The 27,990-nt window shown below is 39.1% G+C and overlaps 3 protein-coding genes across 7 annotated transcripts in view; 2 read left to right on the forward strand and 1 right to left on the reverse strand.

The window, feature by feature from the left end:
* Positions 1 to 2,051: 2,051 nt before the first annotated feature.
* Positions 2,052 to 16,584, forward strand: PATZ1 (POZ/BTB and AT hook containing zinc finger 1). Of its 4 annotated transcripts, XM_063454550.1 has the most exons (7): positions 2,052 to 2,276; positions 3,185 to 4,348; positions 6,716 to 6,779; positions 7,298 to 7,357; positions 11,125 to 11,296; positions 13,199 to 13,336; positions 15,351 to 16,584. In XM_063454550.1, exons 2-7 carry the CDS (start codon positions 3,204 to 3,206, stop codon positions 15,860 to 15,862), a joined length of 2,091 nt encoding a protein of 696 aa, XP_063310620.1. In that variant the 5' UTR covers positions 2,052 to 2,276; positions 3,185 to 3,203; the 3' UTR covers positions 15,863 to 16,584. The 4 variants fall into 4 exon arrangements, with proteins under 4 accessions (XP_063310620.1, XP_063310623.1, XP_063310622.1 ...); XM_063454553.1 differs by lacking the exon at positions 13,199 to 13,336; XM_063454552.1 differs by lacking the exon at positions 7,298 to 7,357.
* Positions 16,585 to 20,104: 3,520 nt separating this feature from the next.
* PIK3IP1 (phosphoinositide-3-kinase interacting protein 1) lies at positions 20,105 to 26,572 on the forward strand. The gene is made up of 4 exons (XM_063454576.1): positions 20,105 to 20,279; positions 24,941 to 25,141; positions 25,244 to 25,322; positions 25,701 to 26,572. Exons 1-4 carry the CDS (start codon positions 20,222 to 20,224, stop codon positions 25,891 to 25,893), a joined length of 531 nt encoding a protein of 176 aa, XP_063310646.1. The 5' UTR covers positions 20,105 to 20,221; the 3' UTR covers positions 25,894 to 26,572.
* The window catches only part of LIMK2 (LIM domain kinase 2), a 38,824-nt gene continuing 37,308 nt past the window's right edge, over positions 26,475 to 27,990 (reverse strand). For both annotated transcript variants that reach the window (XM_063454573.1, XM_063454574.1), the window contains exon 16: positions 26,475 to 27,981. In XM_063454573.1, the coding sequence (XP_063310643.1) occupies positions 27,816 to 27,981 (166 nt within the window). In that variant the 3' untranslated portion in view covers positions 26,475 to 27,815. The remainder of the gene's footprint in view (positions 27,982 to 27,990) is intronic.

Consider the following 27,990-nt stretch of genomic DNA (forward strand, 5'->3'; position numbering starts at 1 on the left):
CTGGGTGCCTATAGTGGTCCTTTAAGCTCAGTTGCTATTGCTAGCTTAGTTTGCAATTACTCAGTTTAGCTTAAAACTACATTATAACATACTCCTTACTACTCGAATATGTTTAAGCATCTTATGCCTAAAACACATTATCTGCATATGAACTATTATGTTATATCTTGTTTAGACTTGAGTACCTGACCTGACTATAAAGCCGCTCCTACTATTTGTTACTGAAAAAAAATAAATTAAAAATGAGGTGAATTTGCATGATTTTATGTTATGCAATATTTTTATGCTGTGTGTTTTTGTGATACGAAATCTCTCATCTTCTGTACTGTATATTTATTGCCTCAATGGAAAAAAAAAAAAGAATTAAAAAAAACAAAACCTTGATTAGTTATGCCACTGGTAAAAGCTTGCAGTGCTAGCTGCAATTGTGCAACATTATGGTTTACTCTGTCCTCAAAAAACAGTTTAGTCCTGGCACAATCAGGGCATACAATGCAAATGAAGATAGTTACAAAATGCCCATGTGTGTGCTAGCATGTTGCATGATGGTTTGAGAATGAACTAAACCCTGGAGAACCAGATTACTGTTGACTTCGTAGCAAAGATTGGACAGAGATAACTATCTAATACCTTGTTTCAAAATGTATTCGTTATTTTTGTAATGACACAAATCAGTATGCAAAAATCAGAACACCAAAACAAGGAACTACAACTATATCAACAAATATTTTGGCTGAGAATTCCATAGCAGAATGGGACAAGAATGACCACAGCCTAAGTATTGGGCTGTTACCAAAGGGGCCTTGTGTTTTGTGCAACTTTACTGGTGTGTCATTACCTAAGGCAATTAGTTTAGCCGTGCATAGCATATATTACATATACACATTTCTGTTAGTAACCCCCCCCCCCCCCCCCAATTGTGAAAGGTTTTATGCTTTGAAATTGCATTGTCTATATTTTTGGAGTAAGACTGCAAATATACCCAGGGGTTACCAATCCTTGGTTTTACAAGATTAGGTTATTTATAACAACTCTTGGTGTTTGGGATAATCCCACCACACACACAAGGTAACATGTGCCTCTATAAAGTCATACGAGAATGAGTTATCAATTAAAATCTTTTCTCCCATATGCTTATCTTATGCTAAATATTATTTTCTCATTTATTACTTTAGCTGTCTTGTAAATATGCGTACCACCTTGTTTTGTTTCTGAAAATCATCTTGAACTATGTATTATGCAAACGTCAGCATTGTCTGAACTAGTACATGTTACTGAAGAAGAAATGTATAAATTAACTTCTTGGATCCTCAACTGGTTTAACACAATGGGGCTATGTATAAAAGTGAGTCACTTCTAATCTGTCTGTTTTTGCACCTTTTTTTTAATTTCTATCTGAACCTCTATCATTATATTTCATTTTCGAGATGTGTGATAATTTTAGCATTAGTTTGGGTGCACGGTGGAAGGTTTCTCATGACAGACACAAATATATAAAAGTGTAGAGGTTTCGTTTTTTGGCAAAAGAGAATGACTCCATCCCCCAATCTATAGTAAGGTGGCAGAGCTGCATAGGACACAAAGTGAAGTCACGTATAAGCAGTAGGTGAGACTACACATATATTAGATGTTGGTACAAGATTTAAAAGATGATTCTTGTTTTGGGAAAGATGAGAATTATTTGGATCTACAGCCAACTGATGTGCACTAATATGTAGTCAATTCTACCACTTCCTGCTTACCAATAAGTGTATATGTTGTATGCTATGTGGGTGTATCTGTAACAGTTCTTGTATTGGGGTGGGTTTTTATCTCTGTGAACACACACAATTTTTGGGGTGGGGGGGCAATTAATGTATTGTTGGACTATCCTGATTTTGGCTGCCCAGTGCTTATGGTGTGCATGGATATTATCCCGGGAGGGGTGAGTGGCGGGGAGGGGGGGGTCGGCATGTGCGGGGTCTCCCAGACTGCTCACAGGGGCGGGGGGAGTGCTCATAGGGAGGGGGACCTGGGGGGGCGGACACAGATTCTTAGCCGGGGGGGGGGAATCAGACACAAAGAGACTGCGGAGGATCCGGTCACAGCTGCCCGTGTTCCCAATGCGGGGGGGTCCCGGTGTCCGGTTGGGGGTCTCGGTTTCGGTGGTGCAGAAGAAATAGAAGAAGTGCGACCCGACACCGAGTGCTAGCACCGGGGCCCAGGAATACACCGGCCCGCGCAGCGCGTTCCCGCTCTCGGAAAGGGGGAGGAGCCAAGCTGATACGCGCACCCAGGTGACATCAAGCAGACCCCCCAATATAGGACGGGTCGCCCCAAAACGCCCCTCAGTTCCAACAGGCCCAGAATAAGCATAACCCTAAACCACCCCGCCCCCATATACTCAGTTTAATAAAACCTTCATCAACCCCCCCATATACTTCACCCAATCCCCTGCACCCCAAGATATATAGTGCCTACAGGACATCTTTCAGTATTCACCTTCCCCCCCCCCTGCACCCTCCCAATTCTGATTAGTTAGTACACCAAATATCTGGTCTCTCACACCCCCGCCTGCCATCCCCCCTCCCACAAAAGGCACCTCTCTAAACCCTGTTGTATTATTCCACTGCCATGTAGTACATTCTGTAGTGGAATAGAAAGGCCCGCATGTATTCTACTTTAGAGTTACACTGGTCTTAAACAGCACCCTTTTGCTTATTTTATCTTATTGCTCAGTAATATAGCCCACTGTGCTCACTGGGCCCTTGAAATGAAAAACTGCGCTACCAATACATGATAAAATACACATTCATATTGAATTCCTGTGACAACCATGTGGGCAATATAATCCATAAACTTCCAATGTTCCATCACTCATGTTGCATCTAAATTAACTAGTTTTTGTTTTTTAATTTATGCAACCAAACTGGTTATAATCTTAGCAACAGAAGAATCTCATTCATGTATTCGCAAAGGGCTGCAACACATTATCTCTTCTTTAATATTGGGTAGAAAATTATACACTCCTTTATGTATAGTTATATTGCCCCCTTATCTCGATTACTGACCATGTGATTACTTTAATGTTTTGCATTTGAGACTTCCATTTGCTTTGCCAGGCTATGTCTGTAATAAACCGTATTTAATACTCTTGTTCATCTAGTTTTTACACAGAACAACTTTTTACCATTACATTCCTTAGAACACAACTCCCTTCTATCATGGAACGTCTTGCAGAAGGTTGTGGTCCATCCTTCTACACCTACCAGGTGAGCCAGCACAGCTCAGATGTTCTGCAGCAGCTCAACCAACAGCGGAAAACTGGGGGTCGTTTCTGTGATGTGATTCTCCGTGTAGGGGAGGATAGTTTTCCAGCACATCGTGCCGTGCTGGCTGCCTGCAGCCAATATTTTGAGTCGGTTTTGGAAGAATCAGAAGGCCCGATCCCCAGAGAACTTGAGATGCACACAATCAGTTCCAAAGTGTTTGGGGACATTTTGGATTTTGCGTACACTGCTCGCATTGTGATTCGATTGGAGAGTTTCCCTGAACTTATGACTGCTGCCAAGTTCCTGCTAATGAGATCTGTTATTGATATATGCCAGGAGGTAATCAAGCAGTCCAATGTGCAAATACTGGTCCCACCTGCACGACCAGAACTCATGTTATTCAGGTCAGGGGCTGCTGACCTTGGATTCCCATTGGACATGACTAATGGGGCCACCATGGGAAGTTCAGGAATTGCAGGATCGCTTGGTGATGAGGAGGAAGATTCAGTTCGACCGGGGCCGGCAGTGCCAAGCCAGGCCTCGCTTCTTGCCCTCGGTGGATCACCCCAGATGCTCTCTGCCCAATTCCAAGTAGGAGCTCAAGGCCTAGGAGGAAAGCGAGGGCGTGGACGGCCACGGAAACCCAGTGTTTTAGATTCAGTATTGTTTGGAGCAGTGGGTGGGTTGCGGGAAGGAGTGGTACTCCCCTGTGGACTTTGTGATAAAGTATTCACTGATCCCCTGCGCCTGCGGCAGCATGAGGCCCAGCATGGAGTGACCAGCATACAGCTTGGTTACGGAGACCTGCAGCCCCCTCGCTTAAATGAGAATGGGCTGGGGCAGGAAGAAAATGGCACCCCTATAAAGAGGAACCGAGCAAGAAAACAAGTAGCTTGTGAACTGTGTGGGAAGATCTTCCGGGATGTATATCACCTTAATCGTCACAAGCTCTCTCATTCTGGAGAGAAACCATACTCTTGCCCGGTGTGTGGACTGAAGTTCAAACGCAAAGACAGAATGTCTTACCATGTCCGGTCACATGATGGTTCTGTAGGGAAGCCTTACATTTGCCAGAGCTGTGGAAAGGGATTCTCTAGGTGAGTGCACAGAGATCATCACAACTGGCCTGAGTAGATCTGAAACATGAGTTGTCTGTATGCCTTACTATTTATAAAGAGCCAACATTTTCTGCAGCGCTGTACAAAAGGTTCATGAGTTATACCATAAAATTAATAAAATACATGTGAGGCAATAGGTAACATGAAAGAGCCAACAAATGAGCTGTAGCAGTGTAAAGAAATGAAATGCAGTGATCATGGCAGCACAGATAAATCCCATTTCAGGCATGCAAAGAAAGCGCAATGTATTCTGCCTTTTATAGGTGGATCGATTTGACAATTGGCAAGGGATCATATATATCTGAAAGGTTCATGTCCTCTGTTAGCTGTTTCAACTGAACTTTTTTGAGGGGGATTTCAACATGTAGTGGGAAAACAGAAGCGGGTAAATCACAGAGGAACATTAAAATTATAAGAAAATCAGGATAACAAAAAAAAAAAACTTAAGCAGGAGGGAAAAAAAATGTTTAAGACTAGGGCATAACTGATCAAACTTCCAGGAGAATAATTTTAAGTCTCCTGTCTTACTTTGCATTCACTGTTCATGATGTACGTCTGCAGGCTACTTATAAAAAATAAATGTTGTGGCACCTGTTGAGGCAATTAAAAAACTAATTTGCTTCGAACAGGATCAATAGGCATGAAGCATTACTGAACAATAATTCAGTGCATCATGTAACACAATGCTACAAGTTGTTTTCATGGAAACATTTCACCTTGCGACCCTGAAGAAGTTGAAATATTTGTTATGGAAGATGGTTATTATTTCCCACTCCTGCAGTCAGCACCTTGATGTGAGACTGCTCTTCCTTTGCTTGTGATAGTTCTAATGTATGGAAACTATATATATATATATTATTATATAACCTGTTGGCCAGATATGCTGTGCATATATAAGATATGCAGCACTAAATCCTCACTGTGACACACCCTTTGCCCATGGGACGCCATCTCAGACAGTGTGCACCAGGGACACCCTCTGGCTCCCTTCCCCCCCGCCTCCCCCCACATAAGTCTTGTGATTGGCCAAAATGAAGGGGGTGAATCTGAAAAAAGCACAAAGAGAAACTCTCCTCCCCATTAGGAAACTGTAGAATACACCCCCTTGAAGGGGTGGGGGGGTCTGTTACTGAGCATGTGTGAGTGAGGAATTGCAGCCCCCTCCCCCCCTACATAAACACACATTGTTTTCATCTCACTGCAATTCTCAGCATGAAGGCAAACACATAGACTCATAAATTAATTAGTGAAATACACATAACAGGTACAAACCTATTCTCAAATCACATTCATATTAAGGCCAAATATGTTTAACGAAGACACGCTCACATACAGACCAATACCTCTAGGAAGGTATATAGGTAGAATAAAAGCTGTTAATTTTATATTTTGTAGCTCAATCGGCAAAAAGAATAATTATCAATGAACCCTAAGAAATGTGGCTATGAAATGGGTTACTTTCAGCTGCTACCCATTAAAGTGGATTGTCATTTTCTATTGCACGTGGAGAGATAATATAAATATGTGATGCAGATATATACACTTTGCTTTCTCTGTACATTACACATTCTCTGCACTATGCTACAAACCACCTGCATACTCTTCTCATTGTCCATTATGTGAATTATTCTGTAGATTCTATGCAACTGCCTTATTATTGTTGTATATATTGTGGAATTCCCTTTTTATTTATTTTTTTTTAAACATTCTGCTATATGCTTTTGTATTGCATGACAAAGTCTGCCTAAGCATCATGGGAGATGTAGTCCACAAACACAAGTTTTAAATGTGTTATGATTTATATATTACATAAGTAAATAATGAGTTTTCTTGAAATGGAAACTGGCACTGAGAATCTTTCACCAGGAATCTTTTGAACTTTCGATCCTGACACAGCAGTTGGAGGATGTAATATGAAGTCACATACTCTCAACTTCGTCGTTCAGGCTGTATCTCAGGAGTGCAACGGGTGCTTTGCTGTCAGAGATGGCCGAAACCGTATCCCCCACACCCTTGTGGGCTACATCTCACTTGATGCTAAACAGGAAATCCACAACCACATTGACACACACACACAAAAGGCACCTCTCTAGTGGTAGTTATTGGTTTTGCTGCAGTTTCCATAGAGCCTTCACACTTGTATCTTGCATTACAATCCCAGCATATGTTACATATTTTGTTACAATGATACCATCCTTACTAGAACGCAATTTACTCTTTCTATGGTCCATTATGTCTTTCTGTTTTGAATACTAGTTTATATGATTTAGATTTGTCCGTTTCTCGATTTTTGTAATTACTTGAGAGTAGAATTTGACTGACTTATTTGGCATATCTCTTTCACAGGCCAGATCACCTGAATGGACACATTAAGCAGGTTCACACGTCAGAAAGGCCCCACAAGTGTGAGGTATGAAGGGGTGATACTTTGGAAGGGTGGTGGGGATGTGATGGGACTGGTGGACAGGGTCCTGCGAGAAAGAGAGAACGTCAGCGACTTAACCTGTATGTCTTAAAGCACCAGTCCCACTTAGAAGTCTCTTTTCCTGCAGGATCCTAACACTTATTTCTCTTGTACGTTCCAGTTTTTCTAGAGGATAATGTTATAGAGTCTCGATAAGACAATACTCAATGTAGTCATTTCATCACAAGTAGCAGATACATAATCAGAGTGTTTATATTTCTGGTAACATTTGCAAATCAAATGTGTTGTGGTATTTTTTTTTTAATTTTTTTTTCCAGTTTAAAGATTTAAGGTCTGTACTGACCTGAGACATTAGTGTGAATGGGATTAGACTGCTCTATGGACGCTGCTGATATTCCCGTGATGCAGTGTTCAGGGAAAAGTCATAAAGGTCAGAGGTGGCACATTTTCCTAATCAGAGGGCCACAAAACAATGATTTTACACCCGTTTTTCTCCAAACTAGAAAACTTCAGAAGGATTTCCAAGTGAAGTGCGCAATGAGCAGGAAAAAGGAGGAGGACAGGTAATTCGACATAAAAATTGAGAAAAAAAATAATTAATAGAAGTAGGAAGTGGGACTGGTGATTTAAAGGGCCTGTATTCTGCAACTGAGAACAGCACACAGACAAGTTTTTGCGGCCCATCCTGTGATAAATTGTGTTTTAGAATTCTACATTAGAATCACATTGTATACTCACATGGAGTTGTATAACACAACATGGAGTTGTTTTTTTATCATTGTCAGCAGATTATAGATTGTGAATTTCAATCTATAACAACGTGAAATGACAGTTTAATTCAATAAACAAAAAAATTAATTGGGGGCACAGTGGGAACATGCATTTCTCAGCAAAGGTGCTGCCATAAAGTCCACAGTGTATACAGAATACAGATTAAGGAACAGTGCCCACATAAATATAGATCTTTACATTCTATAAGGCTCCTTAAAATCACCCATCTCAGCAAACAATTATGGGGATTCAGTTCCACCATATTGTGTTAAGCCCACCACTATTCCACAGTTCCAAAATATCGGTGGGTTCTACACTAATTCCAACGTGAGACACAAATTTGTTCATTTAGCACTATTTAATTTAAGCAAGCACAAAAGTGATATTAAGGCACTTATTTGGTACAATTCAAAGCTGCTGAAAAACACTCGATCGGGCACTTCACAAGCCCAACAAATAAACAGAAAAATACAAAGAACAAAGTCAGTGTTTAGGTGATACATCCACCACCTAAAACAACCAAGTGAGAGTTCAGCGCTATAAAATATGTAAAACACTTAGCCCTCAAAATAAATGCAGGGGGATGGTATTATATATACAAAATAAAAAGAAGAAAAAACAGAAATAGTGTAACACTGATAGGATGTGAATTTATAGATATTTATAATCCAAACTCACATTTTCCTGAGCCTTTTAGATATAGGCTCTAAACATCTCACTTGTGCGCACTTTACAGGTGGCAACTAGACCTTTAGCTCTCCGGCTTTTCAAAGAGATTTCCAGATTGTGGTATCCACGACCTAGAAGAAATTAATAACAAATAGAATCTATGTGTAGTATTTTCACATCCACATTGATAATAGTTTACAAATGTCATTGGAAAATTGCTCACCTTCTTCAGAGCCTGTAAACCTGGCTCAGAGTGTATTAGTATTGTGTCAAACATTTGGGGTGACACTCCCCCTTTAAATCCAGGAACCATAGAATATCAATGCACCAGGATAGAGGTATATATAAAGGATAATCTAAACGAATATAAATGAACAATATAAAAAGTATAAAAGTTACTGATCCAATGTTCTCTATCCTTTGCCAAGACTCGTTTTACCCTCCACGGGCATCTCAATCAGCATGTGCTTGTATTCTTCCTGGTTTCTTTTAAAACCCTCATGTGATCTGCCCCTTCTTTCAGTTTTAGACAATTATATCAGACCTTTTTTTTAATATTTTTATTGGGCATAATTGTCACCTGGTGTTAATCTGGTGTGGTGACGTGTTTTCATCTTGTCCGTCACGTCACTTCTGGTTCGTTTTCCATATCACGAAGACCGTGATGCTCTATGCTGTAAAAAAAATTGCATGTTGACCTATGTGCCGTCACTTCCTCCTTGCAAGCATGTAACTACATCAACCATCATGCCTTGCGGGATTTTGAAGATTTTTTTTCTTCCTTTCTTTGTATCTTTATCAGGCTATCGTCCTTATTATATAGTCCTCAATATAAGTTGAAAGGTACCTCCAAGGGATGATGTGAATGAGGTAATGGGAAAAAGGAGACATATAAACAAATGTAATTTGTCTCCCACATTGGAATTAGTGTAGGATCCACCGATATTGGCGTATTGTGTGGGCTTAACTCGATATGGTGGAACTGAATCCCCATATTTGTTTGCTGAGATAGGTGATTTTAAGTAGCTTTAGAAAATATCAAACTGTATTTTTATGTGTGCGCTGTTCATTAATCTGTATTTAGTTTAAAGTCTGAGATTCTATATTCAGGTAGGCCACAGTTAACGTTCTTAAATTTGGTATGTCATAATTTCTTGAGTGTGATAGAGAGACTTTGCGATGATATATCTTTGTGTGTGTATAGGTATGACTTTCTTTTTTGAAATACAGGCCTGTGAGGATTCAAGAGCCATTTTATCTGTCCTTGAATGTGTATAGGTATATATTCCCTTATGTGTTGGTGTGGAGTTGGATATGTAATTGTGTTTTACAGAGGTTGTTTAAATATGCCTGTATGTGAGAAACTAAATCATTATATCAGAGTAGGAAGAGCCACTTGACACAGTCACAAATATACATGTAAAGGGTTTCAAACACTGAGTGCATTTCAGTTTGCATGGCTATTTCATTTTACAAGCGATGGAAGCACTTCCCTTTATAAGTGCTCATAAACACTTTTTAAACCGCTGTATTTTTGAATTATTTTAAATGAGACAACAGAAAGTGAGCTGAGAAGGCAATGACGATATATGTAAATATATATTTATAGAGAGAGTAGAAATTTTGTTTTTAACTAGGGATGCAAACAAAATTATTCAGATGGAACACCATTGAAGGTTAAAAATGATTTTCACATATGCAGTAAACCTTTTTCATACAGTTGGTTACTTTTTATACATTTTTATATAGAAGCAAATTCTGTGCTATTTTTATTTAAATGGGCTTCAAAGTAATCTTTTACTTTTTGGTCCTTTTTATACCCCTTTAAATTTTAAATACATTGTGTTTTATATTTGCAGTTGGGCTTTACATGTAACCTGCTGACCAACAGTTTGTAGAATTCTTACGTTGATGAAAGAGAATCCTCTGTCATGGTATTCATGAAGAACTGGTATAGTTAGCAGGGTGAAATTTTAAGCACATAGATCCAATAGCAATAACTCTGCACAAACAAAACATTATCATATAATTTGCACTATTTTAATTCCTCTTGGATTTAAGACTGCAAACAAAAAATACCGTTTTCTTTTTTTTGTTTATTGCAATTGGATCTATGTGCCTCTAGTGTATTGCTGTTGGTTATTTAATATTAAAGGGACACTATATCTCCAAAACAACTTTAGCTTAATTAAGCTCTCTGTTCAATACACTGCCAATACACTGCCATTTAGGAATTAAATCACTTTGTTTCTGTTTATGCAGTCCTAGCCACACCTCCCCTGGCCATGACTTGCACAGCCTGCATGAAAACAAAATGTTTTTTACTTTCAATCAGATGTAACTTACTTTAAAAGTTTTTATCTGCTGATCTGTAACTTGAACTTTAGTTACATGCAGGGGGCTCCTGCAGGGTCTAGGAAGCTATTAACAGAACAGGAGATAAGACATTCTAAATTAAATAGAATGTGTAATAAATGAAGTATAAACATTAGATGACTCTTTACAGAAGGTGTTTAGGAAAGCTGTCAGTCACATGCAGGGAGGTGTTAGGATGGCTTCCTAAACAAAGTGCTTTAACTCCTAAATGGCAGAGATTTGAGCAGTGAGACTAAAGGGGCATGATCTATACATCAAAACTGCTTCATTAAGCTAAAGTTGTTTTGTGACTTTAGTGCCCCTTTAACAAATGTTTTGTTTACTACCTCCTTAAACTGGCACTGTATTATTAAAACGGTGATATATTTCTGAAATGCAGTTACCAAGAATAACTTATGTCAGTCACTGATTTGGTTTGCCAGCACATGTAAGAACAGAACATATATCGTAATAAACACTATTGCCATAACACAGGCTTATTGACCATAACGTCTTTCCCCTATCACCCCCATAGACTTGTAATGCTTCTTTTGCCACACGTGATCGACTGCGTTCACATTTAGCATGTCATGAGGACAAAGTGCCATGCCAAGTGTGTGGGAAATATCTGCGAGCAGCATACATGGCAGACCATCTGAAGAAGCATAGCGAAGGACCTAGCAACTTCTGCACCATCTGTAACCGAGGTAACGGGACTAATAAGGGCTATTTCACAAGGAGACCGATTATAGGGGAAAGTAAGCTCTATCAGTCTACTAGAAATGAATCCCAGAGACAACACGAGCAACCTAATATACCACTTTAAAGGAGATCTGTTAACTGTATAGAATATAACATGATTACACACACTTAACAACTACTAACTGTGTGTCCTAATCAACTCTTTTAATTTAAGTTTAGAGATATTATATCAAGTGTTACGTTCTGTTTTAGCTTGATGGGCCATAAATAAGCATGCAAATATTTTGACCAATGAACATGGCTGTTCATACTAACAGAAAATGTAGTTTTTGTTTTTCTAGGAATACATGTATCGCTTTTTAAAGACAACAGTTGAATTTCACACCTGTGAATTTTATATACTTTTATTGTAAGAAATGCAATTACTCAAGTTTCAATGATTGTCTTGTTTCTTTATATTATCTTCTTTGTTATCTAGTGTATATATATTTTTTTAATATCACGCATAGAAGTACATAAGTTTGTTAAAGGCATGCTTTAGGCACTATACCTACTTCATATCACTGAAGTGTTTATGGTGCCTGGAATCCTCTGGTGCTGTTCCACAGTTTAGTGTTAAATGCAAAGCTCTGGACGAATATATAAGGTCACATTGCCATACTCAATCGGCATCTGACATCATGCAGATATAGATTGTATGTAGAGGAAGAAGTTTATGTCAGTGCTGTATGTAATGCACAGAAGGAGTTTAGGACCTGAGCTCCTGTTCTGGTGAAATCACAGAATATTTTGATTCCTGAAGTAGACTGTGGTTACTCTGGTTATGTAGAAACTTGTCATACTTTCTTGACGGTAATGGAATGGTCAATGTAGTCAGCATACAGGATGTTATTGAAACCAAAGGACACAATCTATTTTTCAGGTCTTTCCTTTACACAAATTATTACCAAATGGCCAGACGTGATGGCATGAAATTGGGAGTGTATTTCCAATTGATTTCACAAATTGGAGCCTAAACAATTACCTGTGCATATAAACCCATACAATTTGTAGTGTAAAGTACAAAAAAAATAATCTTGGGTTAGTACGTGAACAAACTGCAGGTTTGAGAGTATGTGGCCTTTACGAAGTTGTTACCAGAACTTGTCAGTAACTACTTGGAACCAGTTCAAAAATAAATGAGCTGATAATTGATCAGTGCCAGAATGGAAGATAACTCCCATTTGAAGCTCATTAATGAGGCGGGGAGACACTGAAAATAAAAATAAACTTAACTTGTATTTAATTCATTTGAATAATTTTAAAGGAACACACCAAGCAGCATAACCACAACAGAGTGATGTAGTAGTTATGGTGCCAGGAGTGACTTGGTGCACTCCCAGTATAAGTAGTCAAACCATGCAACTTGCCTGGGGTCCACCAATCCGTCTCCGGGATAGACAGAGCTTCTGTTAGTTCTTCTGTCTGCACCACCAGTGTAGCAGAGAGTTTCTGGCTCTCTGGGAGGAAGCGACTGGCACCCAATGGACCCCAGATAAGTTGGCACAATATGTCAGTGGTTCGACTGCATATCCTGGGAGACGGCCGGGACACTCCTGCTTGCTTGAGAGCAAATCTGCAAGCTATGTTTGCTTAGTTAAAAGAGGATCCAGCCTGCAAGCAAAGTGTGTTTAGCTGAGAGAGAAGTCAGTCTACAAGCATAATGTTGTTCATGAACATTTGGACAGATTGTGGATCAACCAATAGGTATCTGTTGAAAAGGAAGTGATCAATTAGGACATGGTTTAGCAGTTACTTAATTTGGTATTATCTACCACTTAATATAACCAGCTGGGGTTTCAGAATGGGTATGGGAGCAGTTGCAGGTCTACATATAGTAGAGACTCATCTGCTTTTATTTTGTTTAGGTTTCTCCTCCGCTTCCTACTTAAAGGTCCATGTAAAAACACATCATGGCGCCCTCCTCAGCGCAGGCCCTCACCGGCCGGAGTCCGTCCCCAACGGGGCAGCGCTCTTCCACTGTGTCCGGACCTGTGGCATGAAAGGCAAGCGAGTCACAGCCGGCTGTCCGTGCAGAGGGGGGCGCAATTTGGGGAAAATCGTGGGCATTTGTATATTAATAGTGAGAGTACCATGCAAAATCTGATGTAGTGATGTCTAAAACATAGTACCTCCTAAATAAAATGCAAAAAGATATTTTTTTGTACTGACAAGGACTCCTTTCTTCCCAGCATGTTCCAAAGAAATAGATAGATAGTATGCATGTGCTGACAATGCTCATAGGACAGATCCCAACAGCGAAAAGTATACTTAGGGACACTATAGTCGTACAACATTTTTAGCTTAATGAAGCAGTTTTGGTGTATAGATCATGCCCATGCAGTCTCACTGCTCAATTATCTGCCATTTAGGAGGCCTAGTCACACCTCCCTGCATGTGACTTACACAGCCTTTCTAAACACTTCATGAGAAGTGAGAGCCCATGTTTACACTTCATTTATTGCAAATTCTGTTTAATTTAGAATTTCTTATCTCCTGCCCTGTGAATAGCTTGCTAGACTCTGCAGGAGCCTCCTGTATGGAATTATAGTTCATATAGTTACTTTTAAAGAAAGTAACCTCTGATTGAAAGTGAAACTTTTTTTTTTTTCTTCATGCAGGCTGTGTCAGACACAGCCATGGGACGTGTGGCTAGGGCTGCATAATCGGAAACAAAAGTGATTTAACTCTTAAATGGCAGTGAATTAAGCAGTGAAACTTCAGAGGCATGAAATTTACACCAAAACTCATCAAGCTAATGTTGTTTTGGTGGCTATAGTGTCCCTTTAAATTGTAAGAGACATCACTTAAATCTTGAGTTCTGAAGTATAGTGCATGTGCAATAAGAGTGTGATGGATTAATCAAGCAGACTTGATCGATAGAGAAACATAAACCACTTTAAATAATGGAGGAGTCCAGTATGAAGTGATTTTAGCTATGTAAGAATTGCTCACATATCAATGGTTTTATTTAAAGTTCCCCTTTCATCCACAAAGTTTTTATGTATTTAGTAAATTGGGAATTAAAAAGCAATTGCAAATTTTTGTATGTTTCCAGATACACATGGCAAATATTGTAAACAAAGCACTGTCCTATACATGTGTTTAATTTGGCCAATTGTGTATAAATGGTTTAACCAGGAAGAATACACTGGGAGTTATAAACTAGGCAGAAAATTCTGTATAATTGGTCAAATAAATGCAAATTTAAAGTCAAAACAGACACATTAAAAACATTTCTAACTAGACTGTTTTCAGCTACCATTTGCAGTTATTTTGTCAAATCTCCCCAATGCCTGTATTAGTAAAAAAAAAGTTCTAGTGTGCTGGCAAATGTACAAATTAATAGATATACTTACCTGAAGATTTCTTAATACCTGTCCAAGATGGCAGTCACAAATTGACAAGATGGAGTTGCTCTCAGTCTTCTGCTGCCATGAGATGGCACATCATATTTTCAGGCTATTTTATTCATTCAATATAAGATTCAGTCTCTACATTTGCTGCTGTTTAACTAGTATAATGTTTAGATGCAATTTTGTTTTCTATAAATTGCTACTATGGCATTTATCCTAACAGGAACACCCAATAATGTCTACATTAGATGCAGAATAATGCTAAACATATTTGGCCAGAACACATTTTAGGTGACATTTTCTCATTCTGACGCGTAATTAGTGTGTGTTCTGAATAATATATTTGATCATGGAGAGGGGAGTCCAGTTATAGATAGTTCAAGTTATGAACAACTGGGGATATTTTTTCAATTACTTTCCCTTTGTCCCTTGTCTTTCCTTACTATTATTATTTCTAAAAAGTGTCACTACTAAGAAAAAGATCAGAAGTTAAATAACTACATCATATTTTATTCTAGAAAACAAAGCAAGAACGTTCAAAACAACAACAAAAAAAAAAGTTAAAGACAGATTGTTGCATGTGCTAGCAGAAATCTTAATACCCACAGCAAGGTTTATACATTTCCTTGTATGCATCTGTGTAACCTCCATCTTTGTTTTGCAGAGGGGGACAAGTGTCCGCATGGTGAGCAAGAAAGCTCTGATTCCTATGGCGACCTTTCAGATGCAAGTGATCTAAAGTCCCCAGAAAAGCAAAGTGCTAATGGATCATACACTGCTCCTGACCTTGTAATACCCAAGAAGACCGAGGCAGAGCCCGAGAAACGCTATCCCTGTTCAGAATGTGGCAGCTTCTTTCGCTCCAAGGCCTATCTCAACAAACACATCCAGAAGGTGCACACCAGGCCTCTGGGGGCCCCACTTGGTGATTTGGGGCCAGCTCTAGGATCTGCCCTTGGTCCAGCACTGGGTCCTGCCTTGGGTCCTAGCATTGGACCCACACTAGGTCCTACTTTAGGACCAGCTTTGGGGTCTGCACTGGCATCCCCATTTTCACCTCAACAGAACATGTCTCTGCTGGAGTCGTTTGGTTTCCAAATTGTCCAGTCTGCTTTTGCATCATCTCTTGTGGACACTGAGGGAGAGCAGCAGGGGATGGGGAATGAGGGGAAGTAAAAAGAAGGTGTAAGAGAGAATCTGCAGGGCATCAGTGGTGAGGGTGAGTAGCAGCAGGACCACAAATCAATACAGATTATGAGGGATACTAGCAGTGGCTATGGGATAAGTGAGTGGTGCAAGGAGGTTATTTGCAGTAAAGACAGGTTAAGAGATAGCTGCAGAGGCTGTGGATCGAGGGGACCAGAAAAGAAAGTACCATATCAATCCACACATCACCCTGCCTTTGTGTGCTGCATATCGAAACGCCCCCTTCTAAATTTGTGACCCTAAACTCAGGAAAGAACTAGGCAGAGTGTATCCTGACCCAAGAAATACCAAGGGAGTAAATTGTGGGGTGCTTTCTTGAAGTGGCTAGAGTGCACCTAGATAGCTCTAGAGAAGAAGCAATGGTTACCTAGGTGGTACTTAAGTTGACTCACTAAATCACAAGCTCGTGCTGGGTTTGAAAGGCTTGTTTTTAAAAATAAAGAATGGAATGCTGCAGGAACCTGGTGTCGCCCTGCAGGATGAAAAACAGGACACATTAAATGTATATTGTCATCTTTCTTTAGAATGCACAAATGTGTGATTTCTCTTGAACGTATGAGGCAAATGTGTCTTAAGTGAGGGCACAAAAGAAATTATTTCTATGTGAATGTTTTGTATTCTCTTACCTAAAAGATGATTCTTGGCCAGAGCAAAGGTGGCCACACATTTAATAAACAGAATCAAATGTGAAACAGTTGACATGTGCTACCTTTTCGTATACAATAACAAATGCTTACTTATTCAGAGAGTTCTAAGTACAAGAGTAAAAAGGCTGACATTGTAGAAAATTAATGTTGCTTACGGGACTGGTAGCAGGTACTTGAGGACTGGGTTGGGAACCCCTGCTCTTGATCTTTCACCATTCTAATGCTAGTTTATAAAATTCCTACTGCTGGGAGCTTTTCCTACATTAGGCTTATGCTAATGTCTGTGCCTAATGGGGGTTATGAATCAGCAGTAATGTGATGGGTGTGGAATTCCCTACATCAGAAGTAACAATAATAAGACTGGCCACCAACATCAGAGTGGCCATTATGCTGCGTGGGTCAGATCTATCAGACATTCTCCCATTTTTCCTGGGCAAGGAATCCTTTGTGGGCTTTTCCTACTGAGTCATCAGATAACTGTCATCCTACAGGACATTGTATTTTAATTACAGCCAGAGCCAGCTGCTTGTCTCTTGATATCCCTGTAAAATTACTTTCGAGAAATTATAATTTCCTGGCTAATCATGGCAACATATACAAACATTTGTATATGCTGCCATAATTAAGTCAGGAAAAGAAAATTACGGTAAGTAAAAATACATTTTACACTATATTGACTAGCTTTTTCTTTGTGGTTTTCATCACATTCTCTGCTCGGGAGTTAAATGACATTTGCTGGGCATCAAACACCTATCAAATTAGCATTTTCTATCATGAATTAACATTCTGTCTTAAAAGATAAATCACCATATAACCAGAAGTTCTCCAATTTAAAAGTATTCAGAACCCCCTAGTAACTGTGGAAATGAAAGACCTTGGAATAAAAATTCCTAGTAGAGTTATCAGATGAAGCCGATCACAGATTGAGAGAAGTATTGTTTTAGGATTTAAATAGCAGACCTAAACTGACACAATTTTAACATCAAGTATAGATAACGGCATACAGTGCAGGACGAAACTGAAAAACAACAAAATCTATAGACGGATAGAAATATTTTGTTGATATGGTAGGTTAGGTTCCAGACCCTGCCTATATCTTTAAAGGAGTTTTTTTTCCTTTTTCTTGTGCATATAAAAGTTTTGTTTACACTATCATACATTATTGGCATAATAAGTGTGCAATAGCATTAGACCATGAAAATATGTAAAAAAAAATAAAAAAAATGCTACCTCTTTATGTATTGCTAAGCTTAAAGGGACACTATAGGCACCTAGACCACTTCATCTCATTGAAGTGGTCTGGGTGCAGTGTTCCTGCCCCTGTCATCCTGCAATGTAAATCGTTGCAGATTTTGAGAAACTGCAATAATTGCATTGCAGGACTACAATTGCCTCTAGTGGCTGTCGGGGGTTGACTGCTGATGTCTTCCATAATCTAAAATCCACTGCTTCTCATAGAATTGGAACTAGGCATGTGTGGCCAAACCTCAAGCTTCTCCAATCAGCTGTTTCTCATTACACTGTTTTCTATTATCCCCATACCAAAAGTGTGTCTTGCCTTTGTGCTTTTGCAACTGACTGGAGGGGCTAAAAAAAAAAAAAAATGAGGTGCAATGTATATTTTATTCAGGCAAAAATTCTACTAACTAAAGCACGCATTGCACCTAAAAGTACTGAGTGCTTGGCCTTTAATTCTTTACATTGTAAAGTAGGTTGCTGGCATTGGGGAAACCATGGTTTCCTGGTCTCTTATCTACCCTGTTAATGTGGTTTTGCTGATTGTAAAAACAAAAGTGAGATGAGGTAAACTGGCTAACACTAATTCCTGTGTAATTATAAAACCGGAACAGTTTCTAAATTATTAAATTACCCAAAACCAATTTAACCTTTTATTATGTTCAATTAAGATTAAAAAAAACTGGACACATAAACAATAACCTGTAAATGCAGAGATAGTGTCAGCTAAAGAGGAATTTACTAGTGAAATAGTTACATTGAGGTGCTTCTTTATACTTTTGATTTTTTTCCCCACACCTATTTGTTACTGCTAGTATGGATTGCAACAAAAGAATCAAATCAATTAGAATGTGTATTAGGGAATGTGCATTTGAGGGCACCTAGACTAAGATAGATGGATGCCTAGCTAGCTGAAATAAATATTGTAACTAATATTGAAAGGCTCACATACCCAAGTTGGTATTCACATTGTTATATTTCAAAAGCACCAACATTTCTGCATAATATGTTCACCAACTTAGTATATGCAGCTGAGGCCCGATGCGCCTTTCTAACAGACTATTTCTGTATATACGCTTTATTAGGGGGTTTTTATGTGTCCAGTTTTTTTCCCCCCTACATATTTTATTTTAATTGCACATAATAAAAGCAAAGTTTTAAATTGGTTTTGATTAACTTAATAGTTTCTGGACTATTCGTGTTTTCCAATTAAGTTTAATTTGGGGTTAACACCCTTTTTGCCCTGCAACACTCAAGATAAGTTCACTTTCACTTTGTTCTAATTCGTGTGTTTTAAAAAGAAAAACATTCCAGCACTACTACAGCGTCCCCCAACTCCTATAACCACCACCAGTCTACGTTTTTTTTTTTTTTAATTCTTTTTGCACTCCAGATTTATGCCATAAGCAATCGAATCTTCCAACAGTTAGAAATACACTGTCTTTATCTCTGCCAACCATACATTAATAACTGCTATTGTTTGACTATTTTTGTTTCTAACCTGATAGGGTTATTCAATTTAAGCCAAAATAGCCATATTGGAGGATTCTTACTATTTGAAATTCACTTTGAATACCCTACCGGTTTATAAATAAAAACTAAAAAGCATGGTGTAATTCTGAGCAGTCGGTGGATATCCCCTGTTGCAGAGATATTAGGCTTGCTGTAGCTCTGAGCTTGCACACCCCCATCCTGAGATCCTGTACAAACCAGTTCCTGCTTGTACTGACAGGGGCTGCTCTGTGCCTCAGCACTGCCCTCAGCCAAGCTTGTATTGTGAGCACAGGACATGCTGTCCTTACCAAGGCCATACTGATAACCTGTGTGATGAACCCATGCACTCTACATAGCCAGTGATAACACCGGCGACCGCATCTCACCTTTATGTACATGAATTTATACATGGCTAGATTAGGAGAGGAAGGAGATATCCCCCCCCCCTTTTATTTTTAACCCTTTCACGACAACCTTTGATTGTCAGAGATGCACATATCTGCCAAACCTCTTGTCACTCAAAGGGTTAAAGAGCAAGGGGTGCTAAACCTGCTCAACTCATTACTGCGATTCTCTGGTTATATTGCCAAGCAGGAAAATGTAACAAGTTTGGAACGTTGACAACATAGAGAAAAACAAGTTCATATTAACACATTGAGTGCAAATAGGACGCCGTGCTAGCTCTGATAAACACTGCCTGATGGGGATGGGAATATCCCACCTATAGATAACCCCTCAATGTGTAAGCCGCACTGCAGAATGAGTATCACTGGATATATTTCCGGCTTTAAACCCACCCTGCATGTAAGGGGGAGGAGTAGCAAATGGGAAAAACAACCTGAAAAAAAAAAAAGTCCTAAGCAGCAGGAGCAACATAGTGTAATGAGAGCAAATAGGCAGCAGTGAGTGAGCTCAGAGCAGAACACATTGATAGCAGCCAACAACAGCCACAATGGCCCCCCAGCTCCTACTGCTCATCCTGGGCTACAACCTGCTCCCCGGGACCTCAGGTAACTGACACACGGAAAGCCTTCATTATTGCACATATTGCGGGGATAGGGGTCACAGGAATAGCTGTGCTGCCCCTACATACCTCCATACACGGCCACTAGCACTGCATACTGGGAGTTGGAATGGATACAGGCTGAGCGTGCTAGGAGCTGCAGTGCCTCGCCATAGGAGCGCTTGGTAATAGTCATCTCATTGCAATGAAGTCGGGCAATTTGATTGCTTGTGGCTGCCCATACATATATACATAAATGCATCCAGTGATAGGATATACATGCATGTAGTGATTATTAAAGGGACAGCTCGTGTTATTTACCAAACATACATACATGCAACCAGTGATAGGATATACATGCATGTAGTGATTATTAAAGGGACAGCTCGTGTTTTTTACCAAAGTGTCGTGATTAGTGTTATTATATAAACCGTGATTTCCGTGGCGTTAGATCTAATCATGAGGCCGTGTACTATAGCAATAGGAACAGATAAAAGAAAATGGATCGATTAACCCATTGTTCACCATGTGTGCGGAGATCACATGACCTTGTTTTTCTGTACTTAGGGCGGAGAGGATACTATAACTATCTGCCCTGTTTGTGTGAGGTAGCTGGGATTGGATAGCCTTGTCGCTGTGCTTTCTATTTTCACTTTTTATTGGCTATGCTGATTGGCTACCAGTTTCAGTAAACATGTGTACTTTAATAGAATTAGGCACTCCCTGCTGCTGAAATCAGCCAAACAAAACACAAAATGGGGTTATGTAACACTTCCATTACCCTGAGAGTACCCAGATTTCTAGGAAATGGTGACACAATGTTTCTCTAAAGACCTAGTTTATGCATGTTGGGTAGCGCATGAAAAGTGCTCCCCTAAAGTATGATGAATTCGAAATCTGCACGTAGGACTCTAGTTAACATCAAAAAGGAATATTGAAACATATGCACTTATACTGAAGGGCTGGCCTTCCCATATGCTATCTATTGTTAGGAAAAACATGGTGGATCCAACAACCCTATTTATTATTCATTTGCTAGTCTGTTGGCTGCTATGGACGGATTTATTTGTAAGTGGACAAATGCTACTCCTACACCCCTGCTGTTCATATTCAGGACACCAAAAGCAACAATTCAACTGTTTGACTGTAACCCTGTTTGAAAATGCAGGGAGAGATATGGGAGTTGTGGTCATCAAAAGGCTAGAAAGTTGTAGTTCCTTAGTTATGCATTTTTTTTTTCTTTTCAATAAAATATTTTATCAGGAAAGATACATTGAGATTTCTCTCGTTTTTCAAGTATGTCCTGGGTCCACAAAACATTGCATTGGTACATGATGGTACAATAAAATACAAAAACAATATTAAAGGGACACTATAGTCACCTGAACAACTTTAGCTTAATGAAGCCGTTTTGGTGTATAGAACATGCCCCCGCAGCCTCACTGCTCAATCCTCTGCCATTTAGGAGTGAAATCCCTTTGTTTATGAACCCTAGTCACACCTCCCTGCATGTGACTTGCACAGCCTTCCATAAACACTTCCTGTATAGAGAGCCCTATTTAGGCTTTCTTTATTGCAAGTTCTGTTTAATTAAGATGTTCTTATCCCCTGCTATGTTAATAGCTTGCTAGACCCTGCAAGAGACTCCTGTATGTGATTAAAGTTCAATTTAGAGATTGAGATACAATTATTTAAGGTAAATTACATCTGTTAAGAAGTTAAACCAGTTTTTTTTTTTCATGCAGGCTCTGTCAATCCTAGCCAGGGGAGGTGTGGCTAGGGCTGCATAAACAGAAACAAAGTGATTTAACTCCTAAATGACAGTGAATTGAGCAGTGAAATTGCAGAGGAATGATCTATACACTAAAACTGCTTTATTTAGCTAAAGTAATTTAGGTGACTATACTGTTCCTTTTAATACACCATAAATACAAACTGTAACATAGAACAGGTAGGAAATATATAATCAACCATAACACGTGCATTCTGTTTTGAGGTATCTAGAGAGGGATCTCTTAAAGTATTTCAGGCTTGGGGAGGTCGTTCCATAATTGCGGTGCTCTGTAGGAAAAGGAGGATCGGGCTGCTTTTCTGTGCTGACTGGTTGCCAGAAATGATCAATAATGACCTAATGAAATCGTAATGTCATATCTTATTTCATTTCAAGTATTCAGATTAAAGTGAGATGTCAAACTTGCTGAATTGGAAACATTCTCTAAGTCCGCTTTGCTTTCAGTTTTGGCTGCCCTGGTGTTAACTTTACTTAATAACCCTGTTGTCTAAACTTATATCATTGGGGGATAAATCGGGTTCCTATAGCATTCACTACTTTTATTTGCTTAAATAGGATGGTCGCCATATGGCACCTCCACATATACTTTGCAGAAAAAGCGCAAACATTTTGGCAGAAAAGCTATTTTTATTTCTCCCTTTGCATGGTCAAAAGCATGCTCCCGTTTTACAAATAAATGGATGGCCAAATGAGAAGGCAGAGATTCCTCAAATTACGCCTTGATGTGATACTTTTAGATAAGCTTTTCAAATAATGTAATATTTTTGGATCAACTTTGAACTTTTTTTTTTTCTTAAAAAAACCCCAAAACAAACCAAACCCTTTTGAAAGTAGTATCATTATAGTCACCAAAACCGCTTTAGCATAATAAAATCCATGCATCTAAAGTTTCACTGCTCAATTAACTGCCATTTAGGAGTTAAATCCCTTGTTTCTGTTTATGCCGTTCTAGCCACACCTCCCCTATATGTAACTGACACAACGTGCATGAAAATAAAATGGTTTCATTTTCAAATAGAGGTGACTTTTTTATTTTTTTAAATCTATTCTGTAAATTGGACTTTAATTACATATCATGTAAGGTATAACAAGCTATTGACAGAACAGGAGATCAGAAATTCTAATTTAAACAGAATTTGCAATAAAGGATGTGTAAACATTAGAAGACTCTTTACAGGAAGTGTTTAGGAAGGTTGTGTACGTCACATGCAGGGAGGCGTGACTAGGCTGTATAAACAAAGTGATTTAACTCCTCAATGACAGAGAATTAAGCAGTGACACTGGAGGGGCATGATCTATAAATCAAAACTGCCCAATTAAGCTAAAGTTGTTTTGGTGACCAGTGTCCATTTAACCCCTTAAGGACCAAACTTATGGAATAAAAGGGAATCATGTCATGTGTCATTAAGGGGTTAAATTAAAGTTGTTGTTGTTTTTTTTTTTTTTTTAAGAATTTATTTTAAGACAATTGGGTACTTTAAAAATCTAGTACTTGTGGTGATTGGAGAAGCCTTTTCCTACATCTTGGAGAGAGTTTATTCACAAGAGGGCCTCCTCTGCAGTAAATAGCAACAGTGAGGTAGCTGAAATGTCAGTCTTTTGTCTTTAACTTATACCTCTGGGGAAGTTCAGAGCAGGCACATTTAAAAAATATCACACCCAGGGTAGATACTCTCTAGAATAGAATGGGTTAAGTAAATAATTAGTAGCTGACAATGATTTGCTTCTCTACAACCTTGCCAGTCTGCTTTTGCCAAAGTACTAGGCTAAGAGCAAAAATTGGATCCCCAAAGATTCTCTTTCTTTCTGGTGGCAAATACAACTCCCATGAACCTTGGTAATTATAGCTTTTACAGCTGGAGGTTGGCATTTGACTATCCCTTTTATAAACGGTTCTGTTTGTAAAGTTTAGGTCTCTAGATCAAAGCACTGTAAGCCCCAAAGGGCATACGTTCCTGTCTTTAAAGTTAACCTGAACGAAATGTATTTATATGTTGAAATCCGTACATAAACGTGGCTAAAACACCTGTACCGTCTTGTTCTACGTTGGATCTTCTCCTGCCTAGAGAGGGTGAACCCAGATGGAACAGCCAGTACTGGGTACTTGTAACAACTACACAAGTCATTATCATATCTACACTAAGAGGGTTCCCATTGGGATAGGCACTTGCCTTCTTTCAACCAAACTAGAGGTGTCACAGTAATTTGTGAATAACCCCCTATTCAATTAGGAGGAAGTAGTTTTAGCATTATAATTGGATCGACCCACAGATGTTACTAGAATGAATGAATCGGTTAGCAGAAATTGGGAGATTCCAGGCTGGACCTTTTTCTTAAAGCATTTGGAAATTCTTAAACACACTCGGTAAATACAGAATATTGCATGTTAAAGCGGCACTGTCATGCTGAACTTGCCTTTCTTTAATCGCTTCCTCTTCTCTCCCTCTGTCATGATGGGGTTACCTATTGTCCTCCAGGATCTACTTTGTCTTATGTTTAAAAAAAAAAAAAAAAAAACTAGAGCAGACAGGAAGAAATGAAGAACAGATTCTAACAGAGGGCGATGGTGGGGGAGGGGGGGGAAAGGTAAGTTTGGCATGACAGTGCCGCTTTAATGGTCTGCAAACCTATCTATATGCAGGAATGGAAATTCCCTCTCTTTGAGACACACAATTTCCCTGCAGAATTTTTTTTTTTCTGCCATCTGCATAACATTGGTGTTTTAATATAATGGTTTGTATTTTTCTCCATTTTTGATTATGCCGTTCATATTTGTATGACACCTGAAATAGTGATTGGGGTTTGGTACTATTGACCCACAATTAACTATATGATTAAGTATGCCTGACCGCCTGTGTGTCATCTTCTATTTTCAGCTCTTACAAAGCAAAACTCTACGTCTGAGCCGACTGTATCTCCATGGCACCAGGAGGTGTCAGCAGAATCCGTATCATTCTATAAAGAGACAGAACCGTCATTACAATCATCAGATAAGTCTCGTGAAGCACAGCCTGTTATCAGCATTAGCGAGAGGGTTCAAGTAAAACCCCGGGAAAAAAAAGATCTGGGGACATTAGGTGAGTGTCATTTACTAATTTCTAAGCAATGTATGTCTCATTCCACGTGTGGCAACACACGCCTGCCTGTTACATTTTGGTGATGTCTTCCTCTCCCTACAGGGTATATCCTGGGAATTCTCATGGTTGTTATAATTATTGTCATCGGCAGTGGCATTGTAGTTGGATATATGTATAAGAGGTAAGTAACCAACTTTCTTACTTTGCATTATTACTTCTCTACAATAGCTTAAAAATAATCTGATAAGAGCAACACCCACACAGATCAGAAACTGCATACCCATGACATGGTGTAATCTCAAATTGTGAACCACAGTATGACATCTTATGCTAATTTAATCAGATCCTCATAAGTGCCAGTGCTTTGGCTTGATGTATAACCTTTGCACTCATACCTATGTATTATCACAAGAGCAATGATTTCTTCAACCTACTCCAGACCTTCATCAGTATCCTATTATTATATGTACTGCTTGTACCCTTGACATTCTATTTCCTGTATTTTCTTACCACTTCCTGATGCTTTCTCTGCTGAACACCTTTTATTGCTTCCTCCTAGGGCAAGAGACCTAAAGCGCAAGCACGATCAAGAGATAGAAGAGAGGCGAATTCAGAGGATAAATTTACCACTCTCTGCATTTTTGAATCCATCATGTGACATTGTAGATGAGAATACCATAGAGATTCCCTCTAGCCATGCTGAACAAGATGAAGATCCCTTAATGAACCATACAGGCACACCTGGAGCATGAACAAAGATTTGGATGAATGAAAATGTGGACAAAGACACTCAGTTTTATCAGTGTGGACTGCACATGGTGGCATTATCTCACCTTTCAGGAGCTGCACAGCATCATCATGCATAAATATGGTGAAGGCACATGTAGTTGCTAGGTGTTTGAATTATTTTCCTCTTTGTAAGAATTTGTTTCATTGACTGGGCTAAGAATCAAATGGCCTTTTGGTCTGCTTTACAATATCCTCAATTTTCTATGTCTACAATCTTCTAATCCAAGACTGTCGTGGTCAGATATCCGCAGCTTCAATATCTACAATAACATTGACTGTTGCTGGCACTTTGTTTCCAGGCTCAAACCTTCAATGAGCCACAAAAGGTGGAGGTGATCTGCCCTCCATGCTGTGTGCATGAAGGGCAATAATGTATATATTTCTCAAGCTGTGGATGAGGTAAATGTCTGAACCTTACAGGACCCTTGACATGTATGTGTGCGTTGCAGTACATATGTCTTTTGATGCCATCATCCGCTACTAACAAGCTCTGATGTCATGGCACTGGTTATAATTGTTAACAGAACAGAGTTGAATGTACAAATTGTATGAAATCTGTTTATTGAAGTTTTTTTTTTTTTTTTGTAACAGTGAGTGTTTTGCTAATAAAATGAGCAGGCAGAGCCTGTTGAATCAAACTGCTGAACTGCACAATCATCTGCATTGAATCCGTGTGGCCTCCAGGAAGTTAGATTATAGCAAGGTCACAGTGTCATGTTCTACTGCGGCTAGCTCCAGAGACAAGCCTCCAGAACCAGTGAAAATAATGAGGCTTTCCTCTAACACATTTCCCTCCCTGGTCACATTAGGTTACAAGATAAAGCTGTAACAGCAAGAGGTAAATAAGTGCCTGAGTTAATGCACTGAAACAATTTCACAAAATAATAATGCACAGTAAATCAAACTGCACAATAAGTCAGGCTATAGGTTCCTGCATATAAACATGTAGGGAACGTAAATTAAGACTCATTGTTAATGTAAGCATTTTGTAGTCCAGCAACATTTGGGATGCCTGGATATGGCTACCCCTGCTAAAGTTAAGTGGTTGCACAAAAATCATTTTCACATAATCTACAGTGGATATAGTTATCATATTATCATTCACTGTGGAAAGCACCAAAAGAGGAAAAAAAAGAATAGGCAAGTTATCAGAGTATACAGTTTGTAGAGTGACAAGTCCATTCAAAAAGAATACAAAAATACAATCTTAAGACTACAAATTCCAGTTTTCACTTAAATACAAAATGCAGCAATTCTTCCCTGCAGAATATCAATTCTACTAAAGTGGTCAATAAGTCACAGAATATATACCCAACCTTGAGGGCAAATACCACCTGCTTTAATATATGCAACACAGTATGGGAGACGTCACCCTACGAGTTGCTGTTCAAAGGCCAGCCGAGTGTTATGTTTTGTTTCTTTCATTTAAAGTTCAAAAAGTGCAGATAATTTTGATTTGTAAGTGTTGTGCAGGCATGGCCACAGACAGTGTTACGAAAAGCTAAAGAAAAATGCTAGTTTCTCATCTTCATAACTGAAATTGTGTGCTTGGTAACAAAGTCTGAATATATTGTTCAAGTGGCGAGGCTGTTCAAGCATATCATATCAACATCCCTCTTAAAGTTTGGCATAATACATGCCCAGTAGTAACAGGTGGCTTTACGTGATCACACTGGCTTTTAGAGTTTTGGTCCCTAGGTCAATGCAAAGCACATGCCAAGCTGTTGACCTAATACAAATGTCTCCAAGTTATCAATAAGAAGCAAGAGACTGTAATACATTTTGTTCTTAAACTTAATGCAAGTGAGAAAATGGAAGTGTTGGAACTTGAGAGGAAAGGGTAGGGTGGAGAGTGTTTCTTGTTCACATTTCATCCCTGGTTGCTTTAAGTCTGGTCTTTTGCTTGAGATGTGGTGTTATTGCGTGTCAGGTTATATTGCGATCTCAAGTTCTGCTCTAGTTCCTCCAGCTCTGATGGTAAAGGGATCCCCAGGTCACCCAGGAACAGAGACAAAGCTGTAAATGCATCCTGCAGGTATGGAAAATCAGGCCTAGAAAGA

The sequence above is a fragment of the Pelobates fuscus genome, chromosome 5, assembly GCF_036172605.1.
Source record: "Pelobates fuscus isolate aPelFus1 chromosome 5, aPelFus1.pri, whole genome shotgun sequence".
NCBI lineage: Eukaryota > Metazoa > Chordata > Amphibia > Anura > Pelobatidae > Pelobates > Pelobates fuscus.